The sequence below is a fragment of the Canis lupus genome, chromosome 23 (genome assembly GCF_003254725.2).
Source record: "Canis lupus dingo isolate Sandy chromosome 23, ASM325472v2, whole genome shotgun sequence".
Lineage (NCBI taxonomy): Eukaryota > Metazoa > Chordata > Mammalia > Carnivora > Canidae > Canis > Canis lupus.
In genome coordinates, this window is record NC_064265.1 from 52,466,795 (window position 1) to 52,490,677 (window position 23,883).

The 23,883-nt window shown below is 62.4% G+C and overlaps 1 protein-coding gene and 2 long non-coding RNA genes across 6 annotated transcripts; 1 reads left to right on the plus strand and 2 right to left on the minus strand.

Moving 5' to 3' along the window:
• The first annotated feature begins 617 nt into the window (after positions 1-617).
• LOC112678689 (uncharacterized) lies at positions 618-8,099 on the plus strand. 4 transcript variants are annotated; one of them, XR_007405255.1, is made up of 8 exons: positions 618-750; positions 1,832-2,021; positions 2,987-3,199; positions 3,285-3,516; positions 4,024-4,524; positions 5,640-5,851; positions 5,963-6,168; positions 6,328-8,099. It is a non-coding gene; the product is annotated as an uncharacterized LOC112678689 (long non-coding RNA). The 4 variants fall into 4 exon arrangements; XR_007405254.1 differs by lacking the exon at positions 2,987-3,199 and having other exon boundaries at positions 4,024-4,247; positions 4,420-4,524; XR_007405253.1 differs by having other exon boundaries at positions 2,987-3,516.
• A 6,656-nt stretch (positions 8,100-14,755) lies between these two features.
• On the minus strand, positions 14,756-16,381 carry LOC112678688 (uncharacterized). Its single transcript, XR_003147770.3, has 2 exons — positions 15,720-16,381; positions 14,756-15,441 (listed from the first exon to the last, which is right to left on the minus strand). It is a non-coding gene; the product is annotated as an uncharacterized LOC112678688 (long non-coding RNA).
• A 367-nt stretch (positions 16,382-16,748) lies between these two features.
• Positions 16,749-19,799, minus strand: LOC125753424 (translation initiation factor IF-2-like). The gene is made up of 4 exons (XM_049099886.1): positions 19,713-19,799; positions 19,002-19,155; positions 18,360-18,903; positions 16,749-18,263 (listed from the first exon to the last, which is right to left on the minus strand). The coding sequence occupies exons 1-4, from the start codon at positions 19,797-19,799 to the stop codon at positions 18,089-18,091; spliced, it is 960 nt and encodes a 319-aa protein (XP_048955843.1). The 3' UTR covers positions 16,749-18,088.
• Positions 19,800-23,883: the final 4,084 nt, after the last annotated feature.

Consider the following 23,883-nt stretch of genomic DNA (forward strand, 5'->3'; position numbering starts at 1 on the left):
CTCACCCAAGGAAGCTCAGGAGGCTCTGGCCACGTTCAGCCTCTGCCCCCAGACACAGAAGAGGTAAAGAAAATTACAGCTTCTCCGGAGCCGGCCCACTGCCAAAGCTCCTGCCCACACTCTCCAGCGCGGCATCCCTGGCTCCCCACCTCATCGGCCAGGGCTGGCTCCAGGGACACTCGGTGCCAAGCTTGCGGAAGGAGGTCCCAGCAGTTATTACCATGGTAGTTCTCCAGGGGACGCGCGTCAGGGAAGGAGAACGACCTCCTCATGACCTCTGCTCCCTTCGGCAGGCTACCTGGCAAGCCAACATTTCCAGCAAACTTGTTGGTTTCCTATGACCGTGGTCCCCATCCTTTTTGGGAAAATCTGATGAAAGTTCTGGACCCTCTCCAGCATGAAATGCTCAGATTCATTCATCCAGTCATTCAATCCTTCATTCATTGCATCATTCAACAAGCACGGGGCACCTACGTGCTGGGCACCATTGTAGGGATCAAGGAAACATCCGTGGGCAAAAATAGAAATTCCCATTTTGGGGGGACCTGACCTCACATCCCAGCAGGAAAACATAGGCAATAAATAACAAGTGTAATAAGAAAGGCTTAATTTGCCAGAAAGCGAGTGCCGTGGGAGAAGAGCAACCCAGCAGGGAAGAGAGCCGTCAGCGGGGGAGAGGCCGCATCTGGGCACAGGGTGTGCCGGGCTGTGCTCCCCGAGGAGCGAACAGTCCGCGAAGAACTGAAGCAGGTGAGGGTCTGCCCGGCGGGCAAGTGGAGAAGGCGCCAGAGCCAGAGCACGCAGGCCAGGGCCAAGCAGGGCCGCGGGGTGGCCGGAGCCCAGGGGGGGCAGGGGCTGGGGGGACGGCGAGGAGGGTGGAGGCCACACAGGGCCGCGTGGGCCGCCAGGACTTGGACTTTGACTCCGAGGCTAATCAGGACCCATTAGCGGGTTTGAGCCAAGGGGTAATGCGAGCCGACTTTGCCTGGACGGCTGTGGTCGGGAGCAAGTGGTCCCAGTGCGAGATGATGGCGGCTGAGGCGGGTGGTGGCACAGCAGCCGGGGACACGGGGTCAGGGTGCTCCCTGGGTCGCTGCGGTGCGTGGCGTGCGCGAGAAGACGTGCGTGCACGGATTTACACTTCCCGTACTACAGTGCAGCGGGTTGTGGGTCACCTAGACCCACCCGTGATGCAGGTAAAGGGCCCTGTGAGATGATAAAGGGATGTGGGGACCCCGAGGAGGGAGGGAAAGCAGTGACCCCGGGGGAAAAGGGGGCCTTCGCTGCATCTGCAAGTTCCGCCTCTTTTATTTATTTATTTATTATTTGTTTGTTTGTTTATTTATTTTTTTTTTTCCGCTTCTTTTAGAGAACACGTATAGACGATATTTAAGGTCGGACGTTAGCATCGGGCAACCTGAGTGGTGGCTCCGTGTGCAGCTATTATGATATTTTCTGTGTGTTTAAAATAAACAGGAAATAGGACTGCTCCTCTCGGGGTTTTCCCGAAAGCCTCCTGCTGGCGTTGTGGACGCCGCCAGGGGAGGTCGGCACAGTTAATTCTTTTTTTTTTGTTTTGTTTCTTGTTTTTTGAAAAATTTATTTACATCCAATTAATTAACATATAATATAGCGTATTATTAGTTTCAGAGGTAGAATTCAAGAGGTGTTGGATATAACACCCAGTGCTCATGACTTCACGCGCCCTCCTTCATGCCCATCCCCCAGTTACCCTATTTCCCCAACCCCCTCCCCTCCTGTGACCCTCAGTTTGTTTCTTATGATTAAGAGTCTCTGTTTTCATCTTCTTCATTTTTCCTTCCCTTCCCAGAGGCACAGTTGATTCTGCTGGCACTTCCGGCCATGCCATTGGGGGTGGCCTCTTGCTCACCTGCTCTCCTCCCTGGGCTCCCACGAACAGAGCACACCCGACACCCGAAGAGTCCGGAAGAGGAAGAGGACGGGGACAACCCGGAGGACTGCGCGAGGCCTCCTGCAGGAGGATCCGGGACATCGGGCAGGTTAGGACTTGCACAGGGGAGTCTCTGCAGCGGGGGGGCTGCCTCTGAACGGGGCCCACCATGGGGCAGGCGCACGCCCTGGGGCCTACTCGGCTGTGACCCACTTTGGGGGCAGATGTCCTTTTCTGGGCACTGAGTTAGGGGCACAAGGTCAAATGGAAGGTGCATTCAGAGCCCTGAGGTCACCCCAGTGGGGCGGGTCTGTGGCAGCCACGCAGACGAGGTGGGGGGTCGTGTAGCTGGGGGGTCTCCTGGCTGAGCCTCCTCAGGAGCAGATGCCCAGCAGGCCCCCCTGCAGCTCTGCGCCAGCCACCGTCCGCCACCGCGGGCCGTGGCCGTCCTCACAATCTGCAGACCTGTCACGGAGCCTGGGGGACGGTCCCCCGCTGAAACCTGCCAGGTCACCAGTCCTGATTAGGTGCCAAGAGAACGATTTCCCAGGCCACAGCTTTAACAAGACCAGGCTTCCTAATGACTGGTTTTCTCCTAATTAAATAAAAAGAGGGGAGAGAAACCCGTGATTACTCCACCTTGGAGCACCACCTTCCATTTATGTGCGTCTCTCTTCAGAGGAGCTCAAAGTCTTTGTATGTTATTGTATATTTTTCCCTTGTAACGTCCTTGAGCTTCCAGGAGTGGTTATTATGGGACCACTTTACAGCTGGGAAAGGCTGAGGCCGGCGAACAGGGTCCAGGCACCCGCGCCGGCCGTGGTCACTGTCTTGAGGCTCTTTTTTTTTTTTTTTAAAGATTTTATTTATTTATTCATGAGACAGAGAGAGAGAGAGGCAGGGACCCAGGCAGAGGGAGAAGCAGGCTCCATTCAGGGAGCCCGACACAGGACTCGATCCCGGGACCCCGGGGTCACGCCCTGGGCCAAAAGCGGTGCTAAACCGATGAGCCCCCCGGGGCTACCCGTGTCTTGAGGCTCGTTTGGGGTTGAAAATCAAGTCACCCCCCCGCAGATAATCCAGGCTAAAGCAACACATAAGGAATAGTCACCTACGACGCACTTCGCGGGAGGTGTCGGCACTACGTCATCCTCATGGCAACCCTATTAAACAGACGGGGTCGCGCCAGGCTGACCCGCGAGGACAGCGAGACGCGGGAGGCCCGGGGAGCCGCGGGGCTGCTTCGTCATCCGACTCGTAGTGGGGGCAGGAGCCAGCCAGTGCTCAGTAAGCCCTTCCCGGGGACAGACGTCGTACGTTGGTTAAGTCAGTGTAACTCTTCCAACAACCCACCCCGCTGCCGCCGTTCTAGGTATCACCACCCTGTGGCTGACGAGGCTAAGTGACTTGCCCAGGGTCACGCAGCCAGTCAGTGGCGGAGCCTGTGGGAACCCGCAAAAGCCACGCAGGTGCCACCCGCCGGCGCTTTCTCCACCTGAAGGAAAACCGTGGTGCGTGGCTTGGCCTGGAAGGCCCCGCGCGAGTCCAGGCGGCCGAGGTCCAGCCCCGGGGTGGCTCTGGGCCCTTCTCGACGTCTCTGGAAGGTGGGTGTGGGTGCTCCCTCCGTGTGCGGCTCCGAGCCAGGCTCTGGGACCGAGGGTCCCGGAGAGGCGACTGCAGCGGAAGGCGGACGCTCGGGCCTTCGGCTGGCACGATGGCACCACGGGGGCTGTTGGCCTTGAGGGCCGTCGGCGTCCGTGGGAGGGGCCCCGGCGGGCTGTGCGTGTGCGGGGCCGGGCGCCAGCTCCCCCACACCCTAGGGAGATGAGCCCCAGACTGTCCTGGAACCCGGGCTTTGTCCCCAAGAGCACCCGGTCAGGGCCCGTGCACCCACAGGCATCCACACCCCATGGGGACGGCCCCGGGCAGGGCACCGCTTCCAACCCCTTGACGGTCCCGCCAACCTTGTCTCAATAGATCGGCCCCCCCAGCCTCAGAGCAGGAGGCCTCCAAGCTGCCACCCGGCCCCCTACCCCGACCCCCGACCCTCAGGGGAGGCCCCGGCCCGGATGCCAGGCGTCAAGTCCCCTCAGCCTCCCTTCTCCTGGCAGACTGACGCTCGGGGAGCAGACTGGCTACCGACCCCACCGCCTGCCGCTGCCCGGCTGACCCTCTGCAGCAGGTCCCGCCGCCGGGCAGCCCACCCTGAGGGCGACAGTGGGCACTAAGCAGCCGGAGGTCCCTAACCCGCCGCCCCTGCACCCCAGCCCTGTGGCCTGGTCACGACTTCCAGGAAGGCCCTGACTTGCCCCGACGTCCCTCCTGTGCAGAGCAGGTTTGTCCCGTGCCATGGCTGCAATGGCGGGGACAGGGACAGCAGACAGAGGCCCTGGGGAGCACAGCGGGTGCCACCTGCACGCTGGGGTGATCTGGACCCGCCTGCCCCTCGCCAGCTGTGACCCGGGCACGCAGCTGGGCACCCGCAGCCTCCCGGGTCTCCACGGCAGGGCCCGCACTCCCGATCCCAGGACGCCTGGGCTGCTGCGAGGCCAGGGCACCTGCACCCAGGAGGCCTCCAGGAAGGAGCCACCGCTTTGCTTCAACGCCCGCAGGTAGAGGCGCCTCGGGATCAGCTTTGGGGGGCTCACATCCCTCAGCCTTTGTAGGTCGCCAAATCCCTGCAGAAATGGGAAAAGACAAGGAAGAAGAAAAGAACACCCCCCCACACCGCTGACAATGAACCGCCCCCTCCCGCCCCCCCAGACGCATCTACCCCCCAAGCTTCCTGCACAGGTTCAGACGCTTCAGAAACGCAGAACCGACGCAGAGCTCGGGGGCTCCTGGGGCACCCCCCCCCCCCGCCCCCCCTGGGGACCTGCCAGCTCGGGCTGCTCTGGCGGGAGCTCGGGTTTCTCCCTCCCAGGGCTGAGCGGCAGCAGCTGCTCCCAGGTCATGCCCGAGACAGGTCCGCACACGCCCGTGGCCTGGGGGGCGAGGCCGGGATCTGTGGGGGGGTAGGGGTGAGGGGGAAGGCCTGTGGGGCGAGGGGAGCGGACTGAGGGGTGAGGCTGGGGAGTTGGAGGGGGACGGCCTGGGGGGTGAGGCTGGGGAGTTGGAGGGGTACGGCCTGGGGGATGAGGCTGGGGGGTTAGAGGGGGGGCGGACTGGGGGGTGAGGCTGGGGGTTAGAGGGGGGGATGGCCTGGGGGGCGAGGCTGGGGTGTTAGGGGGGGGACGGCCTGGGGGGCGAGGCTGGGGGGTTAAAGGGGGAGATGGCCTGGGTGGTGAGGCTGGGGGTGCTGGGGGCGGCCTGGGGGGCGAGGCTGGGGCCTGGAGGGGGCTGAGGGCCAGGCCAGCGGCGGGTGGCGGGGTAGGTGAGGCCGGCTTTCCCCTCCCCAACCAAAATCAAAACAAAAAGACCCGAGCTGAGGAGAAACGCTGCCTTCGGCGCCAAGTGTGAGCCCCTCTTTTGGCTTTGGTTTTGGTTTTCAGTCGTTTTGGGATTCGCTGTATATGGGATCGGAAGTTAGTTTTCGATACGCGGCTGAAAGGGCAGGACCTAACTTTGCCCTCGGAACCCCGAACCCTGCAACCTTGAAAAGCTGGTCTTCCCCCTGGATTAGTTCAGATGGGGCAGTGGGCGCCCAGGGCCCTGGGTGTGTGGTAGAAATAGAGGCACCGAGCGCCGTGAGCACCTGTGGGTCCCTCCGACTGCGTATTTTTCATAGCAAACAAACAAAAAACCCAACCCGAGGCTGGCAGCCCATTCATTCCTTCACGAGGAGGCTTCAGCCGGGATCTGTTTGTTTTCCATCAATGGAAACCAAAACCGACCCTTGCAAGATGGAGATATTTCACCAAAGAGGCCTCAGGACGTCTTCTATCCCCTCTGATGCTATTTCCACGGAAAGGCCAAGATTTCCTTCTGGTGCCTGAGACGGTAACTGCCGTTCCGCTCACTGAGCGCACGCGTGGCGCAGGGTACGGGCCTGACCCGTCATCTCGCTTGTGACGATGCTGAGAGGTTGTTTCCTTAACTTCTGCTTTACAGGGAGGATGAGCTCAGGGAGGACTTCACGGGCCTCCGCTGGGCTCTGGGAGCTGCAGGCCTGTGCTCCTTCCCAAGTCCCAGTACCCAATTCCACGGCTCTCAACGCCGGCTGCACCTTAGAACCTTCTGGAAGAGACTCTAAAATACAGACGCTCAGGCCGCGCCCCCGAGAGCCCGATGGAAGTGGTCGGCGCGCTGGCGTCCGGGTAACAGGTGATTGTTTTCCTTCGTGGGTGGAGACAGAAGGGGGTTATAATAACCAGAAGGTTCTGGGTCAATCGGCTCCAACAATCGACTGGCCAGGGGAGAGAAACTCCGTAAAAGATTGATCTGACCCATGGGTGATCCCTGTTTCCTGCAAATAGACTATTTTCAGGCCCGGCCTGAGAGAGGGCCCGAGCTGGCGGTGGCGGGAGGCCAGTCGGCCAAGGACGCAGCCCGGAGCGTGGGAATCCCGAAGGGCCTAGGCTCTTCCACGTGCCATCAGTCTCTCCATTTGCCACCGAGGTCGGGAAGACACAGACTCCCCCAAGGGCTCCGTGTCAGCGTGACGCAGGGACAGGAGGACCCGGGGACAGTCCAAGCAGTCTCATAAGTCAGAAAAGACCGACTTCTGGGACCCCTGGGGGGCTCAGCGGTTTGGCGCCTGCCTTCGGCCCAGGGCGTGATCCTGGAGACCCAGGATCGAGTCCCACGTCGGGCTCCCTGCGTGGAGCCTGCTTCTCCCTCTGCCTGGGTCTCTGCCTCTCTCTCTCTGCATCTCTCATGAATAAATAAAATCTTCAAAAAAAAAAAAAAAAAAAAGACCGACTTCTTTATGAAAACACCCAGTGATTTCCCAACACTCAGAAGAAATCCAGAGAGTCTGTTTCATTAAAAAATAAACTGTGACGGTCTGACTGCTCACGAGGCTTAACCCGCTCTCTCGCTCCTTCGCGTGAAGCTGTGAGACCCACCACCACGTCCCGCACACACACGGAAGCGGAGAAGCCGTCTGTTTTCATTTCACCCCTGGTGACACAATTCAGGTGGTTTTGGTATTGGTTGATTTTGTAGCCGGAACAGTGATTCCCCCCAAATGTCTGCGGTGGGACCGACCCTGGGACGGGAGCGCCAGGTGGTTCTGGGCACCTCGGGCCGTCACCTACCCCCGTCGTAGACGAGCGCAGCCGTACGAAATGGACACAAGATTCTACTTAATGTAAAAATGCATGAAATCGCCTTACACGTGAAACTGCTGTGTTTCCCCTTGGCAATAGAAAGATTAACATTTCTGTATGGGGAATGGTTTTGATCTTGCCTTCCGGCTGCAGTATTTACATTCCAGTAAAGTTCATCTGGATCAGTTAGTAGTCACATGAACCAATGTGCAGCCCAAGATCATGCTCTTTTTTTTTCTTTTTCTTTTTTTTAATTCAAGATCATGCTCTTAAATAAAGTCGTCATCAAAAAAAATGGGGTTGGGCGGGGGGGCGGGGGCTGCTTATCCTAATGATCTAAAGATGAAAATCTCAAAGAGGCAGAAATGTTCCTTAATGTGGATTTTTTGTCATATACTCTGGTCAAAAACCAGGAAAAAAAAGATTATTTCAGGACTAGAACAAGGCATGAACAAACTGGTTAGAGATGAGACTGAGAAAACATCTGGTCAACCCAGATACATTGTCCTGCAAAGATGAGAGACGGGTCTGTGGTTCAAAAAATTAAAATTAAAAAAAATTTTAATTGAAATTTTAATTTTATTTAAAAATTAAAAAAAATTTTAAATAAAATTAAAAATTTTTTGAATTAAAATTTAAAAAACATTTAAAAAATTAAAATTAAAAAAATTTAAATAAAAATTAAAAAATAAATTAAAAAATAAAAAATAAAAATAAATAAATTTTAAAAATTAAAATTAAAAAAAATTTCAGTCCAGGTAAGAGAAAGGGACTTCGACGTATTTCAGGAAGTCGTCGCTTCTCGCGTGAACAGTCAGGACCAGATCAGAACGGCCGACTTTGGAAAAGCAGCTAATAGCACGGTTTCCAAAGGAGGAAAGGATTTTTTTCATCTCTTTTGCTCATAATGGTGTGTACTCGGAGTTTGGGGACGGAAGCCATCTAATAAAAGACTGTTTCATTTCTATACAATGCAATGAATGTTTATTTATCTATTTATTTTTATTTTATTTTTATTTATTTATTTTTTTTTGCGATGAGTGTTTACTGAGCCCGCTCTCTGTACCGGGCACTGGGTGAAGCTGAAGGCCCCGGCAGTGGAGCCGCTTGCTTCCTGGAACCCTCACACCAGGCCACGTGCTTGGGAGTTCGTGGGGGACGTTGGCGGGACCTGGGGCGCCCAGCCGCTAGACCCGGCCCGGGGAGGTGACGGCAACCTGGGGCGTCCTCGAGGTGCAGAGGGAAGTCGACGCCGCGGTGACACACGCGCCTCCCAGCCGCCGGCCCGAGGCTCCCTGGGCCCCCGAAGCCCATGCTGACCGCGGCTCCTGCGCCTGCCACGCACACGTCCTCCTCTGCAGACAAGGACGCTCCAGGAGCCGCCAGGGTGTCATTTACTGGCTTTTGGGGGGAAAGGCGGGTCCCGGCACCACGGAATCCAGTAACCAGCTGTAGGCGAGACGGGAGTGAGTCCCACCGAGGGAAGGGGCACAGCTCGGCCGCCCCCCAGTGTCCCTGGCGTCCCCCAGCCTCCGGGCCTGGACGGCTGTACCGGTACCTGGGCGCCCCGGGCCCTGGGCTGTCTCCCGGGGTCGGCCACCCCAGCCAGGACGCTTTGGGGGTGGGTCAGGACCTTCCAATTAGTCTGGGAGGCCCTGACACCCCCCCTCCCCTCCCCTCCCCTCCGCTCCCCTCCCCAACACTCCTGTCCCAGGGCTCCTGTCTGATGTGGGCCCAACATGCCCTGACCGGGGTGGGGGAAGCCTTATGCTGGGACTGGAAGGCCTGGGGACCACACCCAGTACAACCGCCGACTCCTTGTTGACCCTAGAAAAGCGGCTTTTTCCGCCCAGGCTTTTGAGTCCCCGTCTAGAAGAGGGTGAGGAGAGGCGGAGAGGGTGGGCGGCAGGGTCGTTGGGGCCTCTGATACACACGCAGGCCTCCCCCTCCCTCTCTCTCCCCACCCCCCGCCCCTGCACACGCACCGCACCTCCCATCTCCCTTTTCGTTTCTTAAATAACACAAACACACCACCTCCAACACACAAACCTCAAATTACCGCCGTGAGGCCTCCCCAGACGTCGGCTCCCGAGACCGGCAGTGTGGCCCAACCACGGCAACACGACACTCCCCCCAGCTCCCACTCAATACAAAACACATGTGTCCCGGGGCCTCGCGGGACGGCCTCCCCCGCAACCGACACGGGACGGCGTGGAGCCGCAACAACCTGCCGCCGGGCCCGGGGCCGCGGGGGCGGGCTCGACGTCCTCTCAGCACCTAGTAAATCGTCTCGGCTCCGCAGAAGCCGGCCGCGCGCTCCCTTGGGTGCCGCAGACACAGCTGCAGATGCGAGTGGGAGGCAGGAAGGGAGCGGCCCAAGTTCAAGGAGAAGAGAAGGGAAGGGGGGGGCGGGAGGGCCGCATTCCGACTCGGGTGAAAATCCGCCCTGGGGAGTCAGAGCCGGGGCAGTCCCCGACGCTGCGCCCGCCCTGTCCCCTCCTAGGTGGCCCCGAGAAGAATGTCCCATCTCTGCCATCTCCCTCCAGCTGTCTGGGCTTTTTCAGTACCTCTCACTTGTCCGGGGCATCTGCTCCAGCCAAAAAATAGATCTCGGGCATTCGGGATGGAAAAGGGTATTAAGTGGCAAAAGCCAGCGCCGCGCCAAGGGTGTGGGCAGCCCCGCTATCTCTGACGGCCACGTGTCCTGGATCTGCTCCGAGGGTCTTAATCTAAAACATTCTGGTCTCGGGTCCCCAGAAGTGCCCTCACACTTGTCGGACCACGTGTCCCTGCTCGGGGCTTGGAAAATACAGTCACCACGCGGACGCCCGACAGCCGGCGCCCAGCAGCCCAGTGCCGCCGCCGCGGGGGGGAAGGAGGACGGATGCTGGAGCCCATGGACCTGGGGCCGGCCGGCGCCGCCGCTTGCCCTATGCAGCCTTTACTCTCCCGAAGCCTCGGTTCCGTCACCATCAGCTTCCCTGTAAGTCGGGGCCGTGGAAGAGCCCGGCTCACAGACGCTTAACGTCTTCCAGATGTTTCCGTCTGCGCTGTCATATGTTTAGATTTGGGTCAGGTCTGGCGTGCTGCTATTTTAAAGTGTGGAGCGGGACGCGGGGCTCGGGGTGCCACCGCCACAGCTGCGAGGACGGCACCCGAAATAGCCCGACGCTCGTAAAGGGCCCTTCTCCGTGTCCGTGCGTGGCCTCCCGGGCCCTCCTGGCTCCTCAGGGTCCAGATCCACTCCCCGGGCTGCTCCGGCACGGCCGCTGCGGCTCCCGCTGCCTCTGCTTTCGCCCCCCCCCCCCGCCCCGGGGCCCCGCCTGGGGCCCTCTCCCGTCCCCCGGGACACCCAGGGGCCGCTCTGAAGCAGCCGAGTGTCTCCCCACGACCCGCTGCCGCCCTGTCGGTCCCTGGGCCTTACCCGGCCTCCCTGTCCTCTGTGAGAACCGAGGGGGCTCCTATACAGTTCCCCCATAGGAGGCTTGTCATCTCTAGGGGTTTGCCCCTCTGGCCCCACAGCCTTCCCGGCTCCCTGTCGGGCCGCCAGCCCAACCCCAGCCCCTACCCTCCATGGTGTGGCCACACCTGGTTCCCGACCCTCCTTCCCCGCCCACTCCCCCGCCTCCCCCCGCCCCTGCACCTGCACAGGCGCTCTTCCCTCTCTGCCCGAGTCTCCAAAGGCGTCTCCTTCTGCACGGAGGCCCCGCCGCCCACTGCTGTGAGCTCAAGTACGACCCCAGAGGTCCCAGGTTGCACCCCGACTCCCCCAACGTGGCCCGTGTCTAGAGAGAGGTCCTTCCCGGAGGTAGCTAGGGTTGAATGAGGTTCTAGGTAGGACTCTATCCGACAGCATTAGTGTCCTTGTAAGAAGGGACGCTCGGGAGCTGCTTCTCCCTCCCTTTGGCGCCCGCCGCCACCCAGGCCACATGGGGCCCCTGCGGAAGGCGGCGGCCGAGAGCCGAGAGCTCTCACCAAGCAAACGACCCGTGGCCCTGCTCTTGCACTTCCAGCCTCTCAGAGGGAAGCGTGAGAACCCAAGCTCCATGGCCTGAGCTGGCCGTCCAGGGACCCTCACGCAGCCCGCGGACCAGCGGTGCCCCCGCGCTCCCCTCTCGCGCCGACCCACCCGCTGCCCCCACATGTGCCCGCTTTGCTCCTCCGGTGGCGCAGTCGCCTCCTCCGACACCTGCTTCTCTGTGCCCCGTCTTGGCTGCGTCCCCTTGCCCTGGGGGAGGGCGCTGGGAAGGGCAAGTGCACAGGAGACGTCACACTGGGCAGCCCGGTGGCCTCTGGTGCCGCCTTCAGCCCGGGCCGTGACCCCCGGGTCCCGGGATCGAGTCCTGCATCGGGCTCCCTGCATGGAGCCTGCTTCTCCCTCTGCCTGTGTCTCTGCCTCTCTCTCTCTCTCTCTGTGTCTCTCATGCATAAATAAATAAAATCTTAAAAAAAAAGAAGGCATCAGACTGACATCACTGCATCCCCAACCCCCTACCAGGGACACAGGTGCCTGGAATGCGCCTACACGGCCGCTGAAATATCCGTCACTACGTCCAGGTTTTATGCTCAAGCTGAAAGCATCCCCGTGCGTCCCAGCAGCGTCCACACCGTCCAGTGGCCGCGCTGCGCCAGCCGCTCACCACCCCCGCACCTCGCAGCCAATCCCGGTTGGACTCCTCTCCGCTTTATAGGTCAGCAACTCGAGACTTAGAGAGGACGGTAGGTAACGTGCCCGAGGCCGCACGCCCGGTGCCCGAGACCGAGCCACAGGCAGGCTGCTCCTGCGGGTCGTGCGGCCAGAGGGGCAGATACCGCACGCGGGACCCGGAGTCACTGAGCGCAGGGACACGGGAGGAGGCCGCCTGCTGTATGCCCGACAAGTCGTCGGAGGGAGGAGAAGGCGTGTGGGTCATGAGCTGCACGTGCTGCAAATGCCTTGGAGGGAACAGGAATCGGGGTTTTCAGAAGCTGGGGTGGGCGAGGGCTGCCCCCGGCCTCAGGATGGACATCGATGGACACGCAGGAGCCGGGCGCAGAGGTGGGAAGACGCCCATCCAGTGCGGAGAGGCACTGGAGGGCTCAGTACCCAGGGTCAAGGCCTGGGGGACCCCAAGGACACAGGACCCCAAGGAACAGGACCTCTGGGAGCAGGAGGCTGAGTTAGGGCACAGCCTGGTTTACCCCAATGTCCATGTGCCAGGATGGGGCACGGGAAGGGGCCTGGGGCAGGGACTCCACAAGGGCACCTGGAGGGTGTCAGGGCCTGGGGGGCAGTGGCCCGGCTTGCGGAGGTCACGGAGGTCACACTGGGGCTCCGGCAGGTGACCTGGGAGAGGCCCCCGCATGGCTGGAGCTGGACTGGGTGGTTTGGGGACCCCCACAGAGCCGGGCGCTGGGCTGGAGCGGGGCCCTCGGGCGATGTGGGTGCGGGTGCGGGTGGGGGTGCGGGTGGGGGTGGGGGTGCAGGCCACCTGGGCCGGGGCACTGCTGCTGGCCTGGGGGGTCAGCCCGCAGGTCACTGGGCCCCACTCGGGGCGCTGGTGGGGGACACGCCCTGGACCCACAGAGGGAGCCCCCCCCCCCGCCCGGGCCCCCCCAGGACGTCCGCCCCTCCCTGCAGCCCCCAGGCGGCTGGAGCCTAGATGGGAAGGCCCTGCGGAGGGTCCGGGAAGCTGCGGGCGGGCGGGGCGGGGGCAGCGCGTTCCCACAGTCCGGGCGGCGACACGCGGCGCTCGCACATTCCTGGGCCGCCGCAGGCCTGGCCGCCAGTCAAGGCAGCTTCCGACTCTGGGGGCCGCCCGGCGCAGGCACTGCACAAGCCGCAAGCCGGCCCGTCTCACCGCGTGCATGGGCACGGGTGGGGACCGGGCTGACGGAGCAGCGGGGCCAGGGGGCACGTTCAGGCAACCCCCCCCCCCCCGCCCCGTCCATTCTGGAAAAGACCAAGAGGAAACGGAGCGGCAGGCCCTGGGGCGGGGGAGGCGGGCTCTGGCCAGGCTCAGGGGCGCTGCCCACCATGTCCTCCCTCCAGCCCCGACCTGACCTGTAAGGGGGCTGCTGCCCTCTGCTCAGAATCGCCTCCCTGGGGGGGTGGGGGGCCTGGGGGTTAGGGCCTGCCTTTGGGTGGGGTCATGACCCCAGGGGCCTGGGATGGAGCCTCGTGTGCCCTGCTCAGCGACGACCCTGCTGCTCCCTCTGCCTGTGCTCTCTCTCTGCCAAATAAATAAACTAGGGGCGCCCGGGGGGCTCAGGGCCCAGGGCATGACCCCAGGGTCCCGGGATGGAGTCCCATGTCGGGCTCCCTGCATGGGGCCTGCTTCTCCCTCTGCCTGTGCCTCTGCCTCTCTCTCTCTCTCTCTCTGTCTCTCATGAATAGATAAAACATAAATAAAATATTTAAAAAAAGAAACAAGAATCCCCTCCCACAATTCCCTGGTTATTGATGGACGGGGAAGCCTGGGCGAGCGCACCCCAGCCACCGGGTAAGAGATGCAAACACAGACAAGTAGAAAACGCCTCAGAAATGGGTCCTCAGAGTCTGGGGGGACGTTGGCTTCCCCGGGGTGGTGGGCATCCCCTGGGGGGACATGGGCTTCCTTCTGCGTGGACGCCCCACAACTCCCCCGGTTCCGTCCCCTGTAGGACGGCGCCTAACGGCCCAGGTCGCGGAGCCACTGAGGCTGGAGAGCACCGGGAGCTTCCCTGCGCCCAGAAGCCCCCACAGGAGCTACCCAGACCCTAGGAGACAGGAATGTTCTGGAAATTTCACTGTTCTGTTGCCTTTAATTCCGACAACTGCCCGGTGAGGCCGGTGCTGCCGCCGCCCCTGGTTTACCCCTAAAGAAACAGGGACTTAAAGAGGTAAAGTCACCTGCCTGGGGTCACGTAGCTGCGTGTGCCTGACCCCAGGTTCCTCGGAGCAGCCGCCGGGGCCTGTTCCCTGGGTCTCGGTGCAGGCGCAGGTCAGACGAGATTCCAGGCGCACAGCTGCCCCCTCCTCCCCCCGGACGGGCTTGGGCCCCGGGCTGCCCCCAACCTCCTCCCAGCGGGATCGCGCTGGATCCTCGGAGTCGCTGAGGATCCGCAGTGGCTCTAACTTCGACAGAACCCAGTAGATGCTTCAACCCCACCTTTGTTCTGTGAAATAACCGACGCCCGATAGCTCGACCCTCACAACGTGACCGAAGGGGAAGAGGCCCGCCCCGAAGACGCACGGGGTCCTGAGCGCATTCAAGGTGACTCGTGCCTGAGTCGGTGGCCATGGCGAGCCCGCTGCAGGTCAGCACCCAGCAGGGCGCAGACGGAGATGGGAGGGCCCCGGGGCAGGGGGAGCAAGCGACGGAGACTACGCCCCGGGAGGCCACGACCCCCACTGGGGGCTCCCAACCAGGTCAGGTGGAAAGGCCCGGAGGGAGACTGATGCGTCGTAGCATGATGAGACGTGCGAAGCAAGCGGGGGCCCAGCGTCCAGACCGGCTGCTAGTGAGGGCCAGAAAGGGCGCCCCGAAGAGGTGACCACCGTCAAGGATGACGAGTGAGCGGTTCTGCAGACGGAGGCCCCTGGGGAGGCCGCTCCGGGCAGAGGACACACGACAGGACACGGAAAATACGAGCCACGCATAAAACACGCTGATCCACTGTAGAACATCGAAATGTTAAACGCTCGTAAAAAATTACATCCTGCAGAAAAACAAACAGGCAAACCCCAGACCAGGAGAAGCTAGTCTCAGGACATAAATCTGACAAAGGGCTTATCTGCACCATATATAAAGAACCCCGGCCACTCAATAATAAAAACACAAACACCCCAATTGTTTTGAACGGCCGCCGACTGCACAGACACTTCAGGAAGGACGCACCAAGGACCGCAGAGACCCGCGTGAGAGCCCCACGGCAGCAGGCACGGGGAGACGCAAATGCAAACTACAAGGAGGTCGGAAAACTGGCGCCCTGTGGGCGTGGGTGTGGGTGTGGGTGTGAGCCGCCCTCCCCACCGCTGCAGCCCGGCCGAGCCCAAGCTGCCCACGCCCCGCAGCCCATCCACTCCCGCGGGTTCCCTGGAGAGAAGCCAAAGCGCGGGTTTCCAGAGTCTCCTCCGTGAAGGGCTCCCGCAGCTCTTTCCACTCTGGGCCTGAATTGCAGCAACCCGGAGGGTCCTCACGGGCACCTGGGGCTCCGTCGTCTCACACCTGCCTTCGGCTCAGGCCACGATCCGGGTCCTGGGATCCAGCCCCACCTGGGGCGCCCTGCTCCGCGGGGTCTGCTGCTCCCTCGGCCTCTGGCTGCTGCTCCCCCTGCTTGTGCTCGTGGGCTCACTCTCTGTGTCAAACAAATAAATAAAATCCTTTAAAAACCAGCAAGAGGGATCCCTGGGTGGTGCAGCGGTTTAGCGCCTGCTTTCAGCCCAGGGCGTGATCCTGGAGACCCGGGATCAAGTCCCACGTCGGGCTCCCGGTGCATGGAGCCTGCTTCTCCCTCTGCCTGGGTCTCTGCCTCTCTCTCTATCATAAATAAATAAAATAAAATCTTAAAAAAATAAATATAAAAAATAAATAAAAAATGAAAACCAGCAAGAGCCCAGAGGAGAGAGGCCGCACCATGTTCCCACAATGGAGCGCTTCTGCTTGACAAAAGCAGTGACCTCTGGAGACACAACCACGTGGAAGGCTCCGGAAAAGAGCGTCACGGAAAAGACCGATGCGAGCAGAGCGTCCTGCACGACTGCGTTTATACGGAACTCTGGAACAGTCAAAACTGCCCAGTGCCCGCAGAAGTCGCATCGCTGTCGCCGAGGGAGGCGGCAATTCACCAGGCAGGACCGGAGCCAACCTTCGGGGCGCAGACTCGCTCGGGGCCTTGTGCCCTGGCCAGTACCGCCCAGCCGAGGCCTCAGCGTGTGGCTGCTCCCAGGTGATAAGAAGAGCCAGAGGCTCCACCCTAAAGGCCTGCACGTCCTTCACTCGGCGCCCGAGGTGACCCGGGGGCGCAGGACCGCCGCCCGGGGAGGCCCGGAGCAGCTGGCATAGCACAGGGGCCCCACAGGGTAAACTGTGTTTCTCTTATTTTCCTTGAGCAAAACCAACACAGCATTGTTTGCTTTGCCTCCCACTGCGGTTACTGGCCCCCGGCCGCTGGGCAGAGTCTGCGCTGGGGGGCCGCGGGGCACGCAGGTCACCGGCCGGTCATCCCCACTGCCCCCCCAGTCATCCCCACCACCTCCCTGGTGATCCCCAGTGCCTCCCGGTCATCCCCACCACAACCCTAGTCATCCCCACTGCCCCCCGGTCATCCCTACCGCCTCCCCAGTCATCCCCAGTGCCCCCCGGTCATCCCCAGTACCCCCCTAGTCATCCCCAGCACCCTCAGTCATCCCTCTGCCCCTCGGACATCCTCACTGCCCCCCAGTCATCCCCACTCCCCCCTGGTCATCCCCAGCACCCCCAGTCATCCCTCTGCCCCTCGGACATCCCCACTGTGCCCAGTCATCCCCACCGCCTCCCCAGTTATCCCCACTGCCCCCCGGTCATCCCTACTCCCCCCCCATCATCCCCACTCCCCCCCAGTCATCCCCACTATCCCCCCCACTCCTTCCCAGTCATCCCCACCACCTCCCCAGTCATCCCCACCGCCCGGCTCTCCCTCCCCGTCTGCAGGGATCCAGTGAGGGTAGCTCCGTGTCCATCTGCCTCCCAGGCGCCCAGCTCCGTTCCTAAGCGTCCAGCCCCTCAGGCTTCAGCTCCTGCAGAGATGCGCGCCTGGCAGCGGGCGGTCGGGGACCCGGGTCCTGCGGTTCGACGGTAACCGAAGCCCAGGGATGGCTAAGGAGCGCACGTTGGGCTTGGGCCCTCGTCCTGCCGCCCCTTAATCTGCTGCGAGATGGTGGGAATGTGACTCAGCTCTCGGGCCCCAGGCCCTTACTCACGGGCGAGGGGAGTCGGTTCCTGCCCTAGGGGTCACAGGGACCCAATGAGATCATCTGTCAGAGCACGTTCGGGGACTTAGGGTTGGGGTGTGTTCCCTCTTGCACCGTGGTTACCCCTTACCATAGACGTTTTACCCGAGCCGGTTGGCAAGAGACGGCGCGACCGTCCCGAGTCACGAGGCACGCGCGTGGGGAGCCACAGAGCCCGGCCTCCAGCCCCGGGCCTGCTCCTGTCGCGGCCTGGCCTCCACGAAATTAAAAATAAATTAAATAAATAAATAAATAAATACACTAAAAACCAGGGGCTAAAGAGCAACTTCTCTGGCCGGGCCAGCGGCACACTCGGGGATGAAGGACCGTCCCCTCCTGCGCTGTCCTGGGGGCAGCAGTCGCCCACTGCGCTCACCACGCACACTAGGGCAGATGATGCGACGGACAAGCTGGGATTTCAAGCTGCAGGTATTTGACGACCTTCCGCGGCCCTCGGTGCCTCGGTTGGCCCGTGAAGCCCGATGCACATGCGCATCATCCCAAACCATCCGGAAACTTCGAGCATCGGGGAGCTCGTGAAGCCTGAAGGGCTGGGCCGGGGGGGGCACTGGAGCCCCGATGGGGGAGGGGGCGCCTGGCTCTCACCTGCGCCCCCCGACCTGCCCGAGCCCCCAGCGGCGCGCCAGCTCCGCCCCTTCCCCTCCCGCAGCCCGCACCCACCGACCCCGGCCCGGCCCGCCCTCCTGGTGCCCGTGACATGACGCTGCTCCTCTGGGTGACTGTGGTGCAGACCCCAGGTCTCCTGCACCCCGAGGCGCCCTCCGTGCCCGGGCCCTGCTCATCACACAGCGGTGCAGAGGACGGTTGTTTTGAGCAGAACCCTCAGCCTCTACTTCGGGGGTCCTTAGGCTTCCAGGATAGGCCGCAGGAACGTCTGGGCCCCGCACCCCGGAACCCATAGACAGGACCCTCTGGTCCCAGTGCGATGGTCCTTGAGGGGCCCCTAGGGTCGGGGAGGTCACGCGGGGGGAGCCCCGGGAGGGATTAGCGCCCTTATGGGAACTCTCCCTCGGCCGGGGACACGGCAAGGACAGCGGCCTTCCAAGCCTGCGCCCCCGTCTGTGGGCACCCGGGCCTGGCTTCCCAGCCCTGTCGCGGGAGATGAAGGTCTGTGGGTTCAGCCGCCGCGTCCGTGGGTCCGTGGTATTTCGTTCTGGCAGCCCAACCCCTAGGAAAAGGGGAAAAGCAGCTTTTGACGTCAGCTTTGTCACATCTACTCAGTAAAAAACAGAAGCAAACCCAGGCGGGCCCGACGGGACATTACCAGGCACCTTGCGCCTTCCGCGGCGACAGGGAGGCCGAGTCGGAGCCACTCCCTGCTGGAAAGAGGACCCGGTCCCTGGGGCGAGAAACGGGCCAGGAGAGGAGCAGCAGATCCCAGACGCGGTGACTGGACTCGCGGGGATGACGCGGGCGGAGCAAATGGGGAAACAGAGGCAAGACGCCGCCCAGGCGGGGTGGGCGCAGAAGGGGACAGGTCGGGAGGGGCCAGATGGGAGCAGGGATGGGGCGGTGGGGGCGGGAGGGGGCGCCGGGCCTAGAGAGGGGCCCGCCTGGTGCTGCGGCTGGCCGGGGTCCGGTGACGCGACGGGCAGGCCCCCCCTCGGCGGATCCGGATCGGCAGGGAGCTGGGCCGCCCGAGGCCTGGCTGGAGGCTGTCGCCGCCCGCCCGGAGCCCCCGCCTCGGGCCCCGCCCTCGCAGGGAGAGGGGGGACAGCTGGGCGAGCAGTGTGGCCTCCCAAGTGGCCGTGGGAAGGGGCTGGCTTGTCTGCTCCCCCGCCTGCTCTTCCGCCTGCTGTGAAATCCGCCTCAGCTGGACGTGCCCAGGAGACCCGTCCCCATCTGTTCCGGGCACGGTTGGCAGGAAGGCCTCCGATCCAAGAGGTCGCTTGGCCGTCCGCGCGACAGAGGCCGCCTCGGTGGGGGCAGGGACGGAGCCGCTGCAAAGGCACGCTCGGCCTGGGAACAGCTGCCCCGCGGGCCCAGGAGGCTCCGGGCCGCTCCCACCTCACCCGGCCGGGGCGGCCTGCAGTGACGTCATTGGCCCCGTCGGAAGGGTCCTGGACAACGGGCCCGGGGTGCGGCCGGGGCGAAGCCCACCGCAGTTCAGGACTCGGGTGACCCAAGGCCAAGAGCCTGCAAAGGACCTGTCCAGACTTGTCCTAACTCGACCAGGATGCGTCCTCAGCCAAGACCCCGGGCGTGCCGGCGGGCCTCCAGCTGGGCCCCGTGTGCGGGTCCGGTGCCCCCCGCCCCTGCAGCAGCCCTGAGCCCCGGGAGGGGGCCGGGGGGGGCACCGCTGAGCCAACAGCTGTGCATAGTCAGCAGCTTCCTCCCAAAGCAGGCCTGACACCAAAGTTCCCCTCCCGGGGATTCCGTGGGGTGATGCCCCCACCCCGTGAGGTCGGAGGGAAATGGGACGAGGGGGAGACACAAGATGCAACTGAGGCAGCTTCCCTCCCGGCAACGGGTGTGTGCCTGCTTGTAGCACGTGTGTCCCCGAGGCCTCCTCCTCCCCAGGCTGGGCGTAGCCACTCAGCACAGACGCGGTGCCTCAAGGTGCCTCAAGGTGACGGGACGTCCTGTGCGGCAGCTGCGGAGCTGAAATGGGGCTCACTGGGCTGTCCTGGAAGCTCCGGGACACAGTCCGTTCGCTTGCCCTCCCTGGCTTCTGGAGGCGCCCGCGCTCCTGGGCCTGTGGCATCCCCGGAGCCGCAGGGCCCGGGCACGTCTTTGTCACGCCATGTCACCCGGACACCGACCCCCGGTTCCCCTTCTCACCGTCAGCTGACGAAGACCCTTAATCCCGCCTGACACCTGCGGACAGCCCCCCAGCAGGCCCACGGGTTGCAGGACTAGGCTGTGAGCGTCCTTGAGGGACTGTTCCCACCTTCCACAGGTGCCGTCCGTCCCGTGTCTTCCTGGAACGAAGGGCTCAGGGGTTTATGCATTTAATCAGGCTTGGCCCCGTGCGGTCCTTAAAGCTGGGAGGCGAGACCCTGGCTGTCCCTGAGCTGCCCTATGACCCCACATCCTGCTTGCACAGCAGCTGACTTCGCCAAGGACAACCAAACCCTCCAAAATCAGGGAAATCAGGGGACAGATGACCCAGGGTGGCCACTGCCTCCCAGGCAGACGGATCAAGCCCTGATCCCAAGCACCAAGCAGCTAGCCGTGGGACCTAGGCCTTTCGGAGCCTCCGGGTCCCCATTGGCACCGCAGGGCCGAGGCCTTGCAGAGTAGGCTCCCCGCTGCCTCGTTTCCATACTTTCATCCAGCAAAGGGCCCAGGAAGGAGACACCAAAGCCACCAGAATGGTTTTTCTCCAGAGCTCCCCATGCATTAGGATGTCTCGAAGCCCCTTTCTCACCTGCTGTAAGTGGTTCGCGTGTGTGGGGGTGGCCGGGAGGGTTTGCACTTCCTCGTCTCTCTCTCCCGCAGAGCTGTGAACACATCACGAGGGGCAGCAAGGCCCCGGGAAGTGCTTTGCAAATCTTCCGTAGCCCGGAGCAGGCCTTTGCTGAGCTGAGCTGAGCTGAGCGGCCTCCTCTCCCACCCCCTCCCTTGGTTGCAAGGACCCTCAGAGGACCCAGGGCCACCCCACGCGTGATGGCTCCTCTCTGAGTCCCTGTGCCTCCCAGGTTGGCTCGAGCTTCAGCCCCTGGTGGGATCGCCCAGGGGACACGGGCTGGCTTCTCCCTGCATCCCCGCCCCCAGCTCCTGCACCGAGAGCTCCACCCGGGCGGGAGCGGAGGGGCCGGGAGGGGCCGGGAGGGGCCAGGAGGGGCTGGTGCACGACGTGCGGGTGCAGGCAGCCGCCCCTGGTCGCGGGGCTTGGCGCGTGCCTCCGCCCGCCCTTTCCCACACCCTGCGCCTCCGCGACCGGGGCTCCCCCCTCGTCAGAGCTCCCAGGCTCAGCAGGCAGGCTGCCATAATTCTCAAGAATAAAGAAAACATTTTAGGGTTTGACAAGCCCAACATTTGCATGTCTGTTTTCAGAGAAATACCCATCTGGGGGGATTAAGCCTTTTTTTTTCCCCTCCCTCCCTTTCCAATCCCAAGTATGAAAACATTCTTGACATAGTTGCCTGAAAAAGGATTTCTAAAGAGAAAAATACCTCCCATACCCTGTGATTTCAGTGACTTGGTGTGAAAAGCACCCGAAAGAAAGGGAATGAGGTGGAGAACAGAAAAGAAAAAAAAAAAATCTCTTTAGGCAAACAGCTTGTTAAGCTTCCAGCAGGCGATGCATTGGGCTTCCTCTCCGGTCTCAGGAGCCACGCGTGTTGGCGCGGACTCATCCCCAGACGCTGGCCTCCCCGAGGAGCAGGGCCTGTGCTCCCGTGGGCCCAGGGCCGGGCAGGCGGCCCGGCGGGGGCAGGAATCAGGCCTGCAGCCCGGCTACTGAGCAGCCCCGAGCCTCAGGGAGCCCTTCTGGGGATGTGCCTCCCTCTGGGGGCAGCGGCCTCTGCAAACAGAGTGCATTGGACGGGGAGGGGGAGGGGCTCCCAGACAAAGGGCAAGCAGGGTGGCTCATCCCAAATCATTAAAGATTTTTAGCAGAAGGCGATTTCCACGAAAGCCAGCTGCTCTCCGTCGGGTCGGGTCGGGAACTGGCGAACTCCTCAGCAGCAGGGCCCTCGACACCCTGACCTTGGCTCCCCACGCCCCGAGGGAGGCGGACTTGTGCCCGAGAAAGTGACCGGGGACTGGGCGGCTGGTGGGCGCGGGCAGATGTAGCAAAAGGCAATTTTTAGGTTTTGAAGGTGAAGGAAGCGTGACATTGGCCAAGCTAAGGACCATCCACCCGTCGGTTCTCTCAACCATCGAGCATCCACGGCGGGCGCAGCGCTGGTGACGCCCGGGAAGGAGGTGGATCTGGAAGGAAGGAAAACTCAGAGAGGCTCCCGTGGGCTGACTGACGGGGGCCGGGCTCCCTGGACAGAGCCCCGAGGCAGGTGGCCGGATACACGCCGGACGCTCGGGCACTGGCGGTGGCCTGAGCTCCAAAGCGCACAGGCCGGGGTGGCCCATCCTGCGTGCCCGTCGGGAGAGCAGTTTCTCCACGGAGCCGAAGAAGAGGAGCCGCAGGGAAGGCCCCTCTCCTCCAAGGGGTCAGGGCGCGAGGGGAGAGCTCGATGTGGCTCATCACAGGACACGGGCCGGAGCCAAGGCGCTCAGGGCAGGACTCGGGGCGAGGCCAGGGGGGGCCAGGGCACGGAGACCATGGGGCAGGGGGGCTGGAGAGCAGAGGGCTGGGCCGCGGGGGCCTGAGGGCGAAGAGAGAAAGGGTGGGGGTGAGGCCGGACACTCCGCTTTGGGGGGAACCTTCCCTTCAGTCCCCAGGAAGCCTCGACTCTGCACGAGGCTGCCTGAGATGAGAGGAGCAGGGAAAGCGGCCGGGAGCCACCCATGTGTGACTTGTCCCAGAAGTTCAGCCTAAATCCCCCTCCCCACCGCCTCGTGCTGTCCCGGCGAGGGTCTCAGACTTCACGGCCGCTTCTCAGGAGCCCAGCACGTTCGTTCCTCACATAAGATGATGCACGCGGCCTCCCCGCCTTGGATTCCCCCCAAAGCCTTGCGCATTCCTCCGCAGGACGGAAGCAGAGGTTGGAGAAGCTTGCGACCAGCTTAAGGGACAAGGGCCCAGACAGACAGACTCCAGGTGCAGCGGAGCCGGGCCCGGGTGGGGTGGCTGCCCCTGGAAGGCGAGCGCGGCCACCCCGAGGCCATGGGGTGGCGGGTGAGACCCCGGCTCCAGCGCCCGGTTGTGCTCAGTGCTGAGCTGGTTAGTCACTCCCCCGGCTCAAGTCGTTAACTCCGGGAGGAAGCCACGCTAGCTGCCCCCCCTCGTCCCGGGAGCTTGCTGCCCTTGCAAAACCGATGAGTAATCAGACATTCCCGGAGCCTGGCTAAGCTCACTGCCAAGAAAGGTGTCTTGCAGCCCATGTGCTGCTGCTGGGGCAGCCACGCCACAGGCCCTGAGTCACCCTGGATCCAGCGGAGAACAAGGCCAGACTTGCCCGAGTTCAACGTGGCCCCGCGGAGACGGGCTCCCGGGGAGGAGGTCACGGGTCACCAGGCCCGCCTGCCCTTCCCTGCCCCGGCCCGGGCCGCCCCGAGTGGGACACACAGGGGTCCAGGGACAGGCCGGGAAGGACGGGACCAGCCAGAGCCAGGCGTGTCCTCGACAGACGGGGGAGCTGAGGCCAAGGAGGCCGTGGCGCTCGCCTCAAGTCAAGTCGCGGGACTGTCACCCCTCAGTTCCGGGTCCCCAGCAGCTCCCACTGCACCAGGTTCCTCCAGCGTAATGTTGAGGCCTCGATGTTCAGGAAACGCGGGAGCGGAAAAATGACGAAACCCGCTCCGGGCCCGTCAGTGGGCAGGTGGCTTAAAAAATGAAACATAGGGGATCCCTGGGTGGCTCAGCGGTTTGGCGCCTGCCTTTGGCCCAGGCGGTGACCCCCGGGTCCCGGGATCGAGTCCTGCATCAGGTCCCTGCATGGAGCCTGCTTCTCCCTCTGCCTGTGTCTCTGCCTCTCTCTCTCTCTCTCTGTCATGAATAAATAAATAAAAATTTAAAAAAATGAATGTAGTTTTTACATAACACGACATGTGAATTAGCCTCTCAGACCGACGCGACTGTCCGGGCCCCGACGCGGTCTCATCGCCAAGAGAACAAGACGCAGGAACCGACCGTTTACACTCGACCACCTCGGAAGAAGGGAAACTCGCACACTCACCCGCCGTGTGTGCGGGGCACACGCTCGCCTTTGCACAAACTGCAG

What these genes read in the sequence shown, in the direction of transcription:
- LOC125753424 (XM_049099886.1), bottom strand. Translation starts at nt 19,799, where the DNA reads ATGCCACAGGCCCAGGAGCGCGGGCGCCTCCAGAAGCCAGGGAGGGCA. An exon ending in GGAGCTTCCAGGACAGCCCA is followed by an intron (nt 19,156 to 19,712) that starts GTGAGCCCCATT and finishes CCCGTTGTCCAG; the next exon opens with GACCCTTCCGACGGGGCCAA. An exon ending in CCCCCACCGAGGCGGCCTCT is followed by an intron (nt 18,904 to 19,001) that starts GTCGCGCGGACG and finishes CGTCCAGCTGAG; the next exon opens with GCGGATTTCACAGCAGGCGG.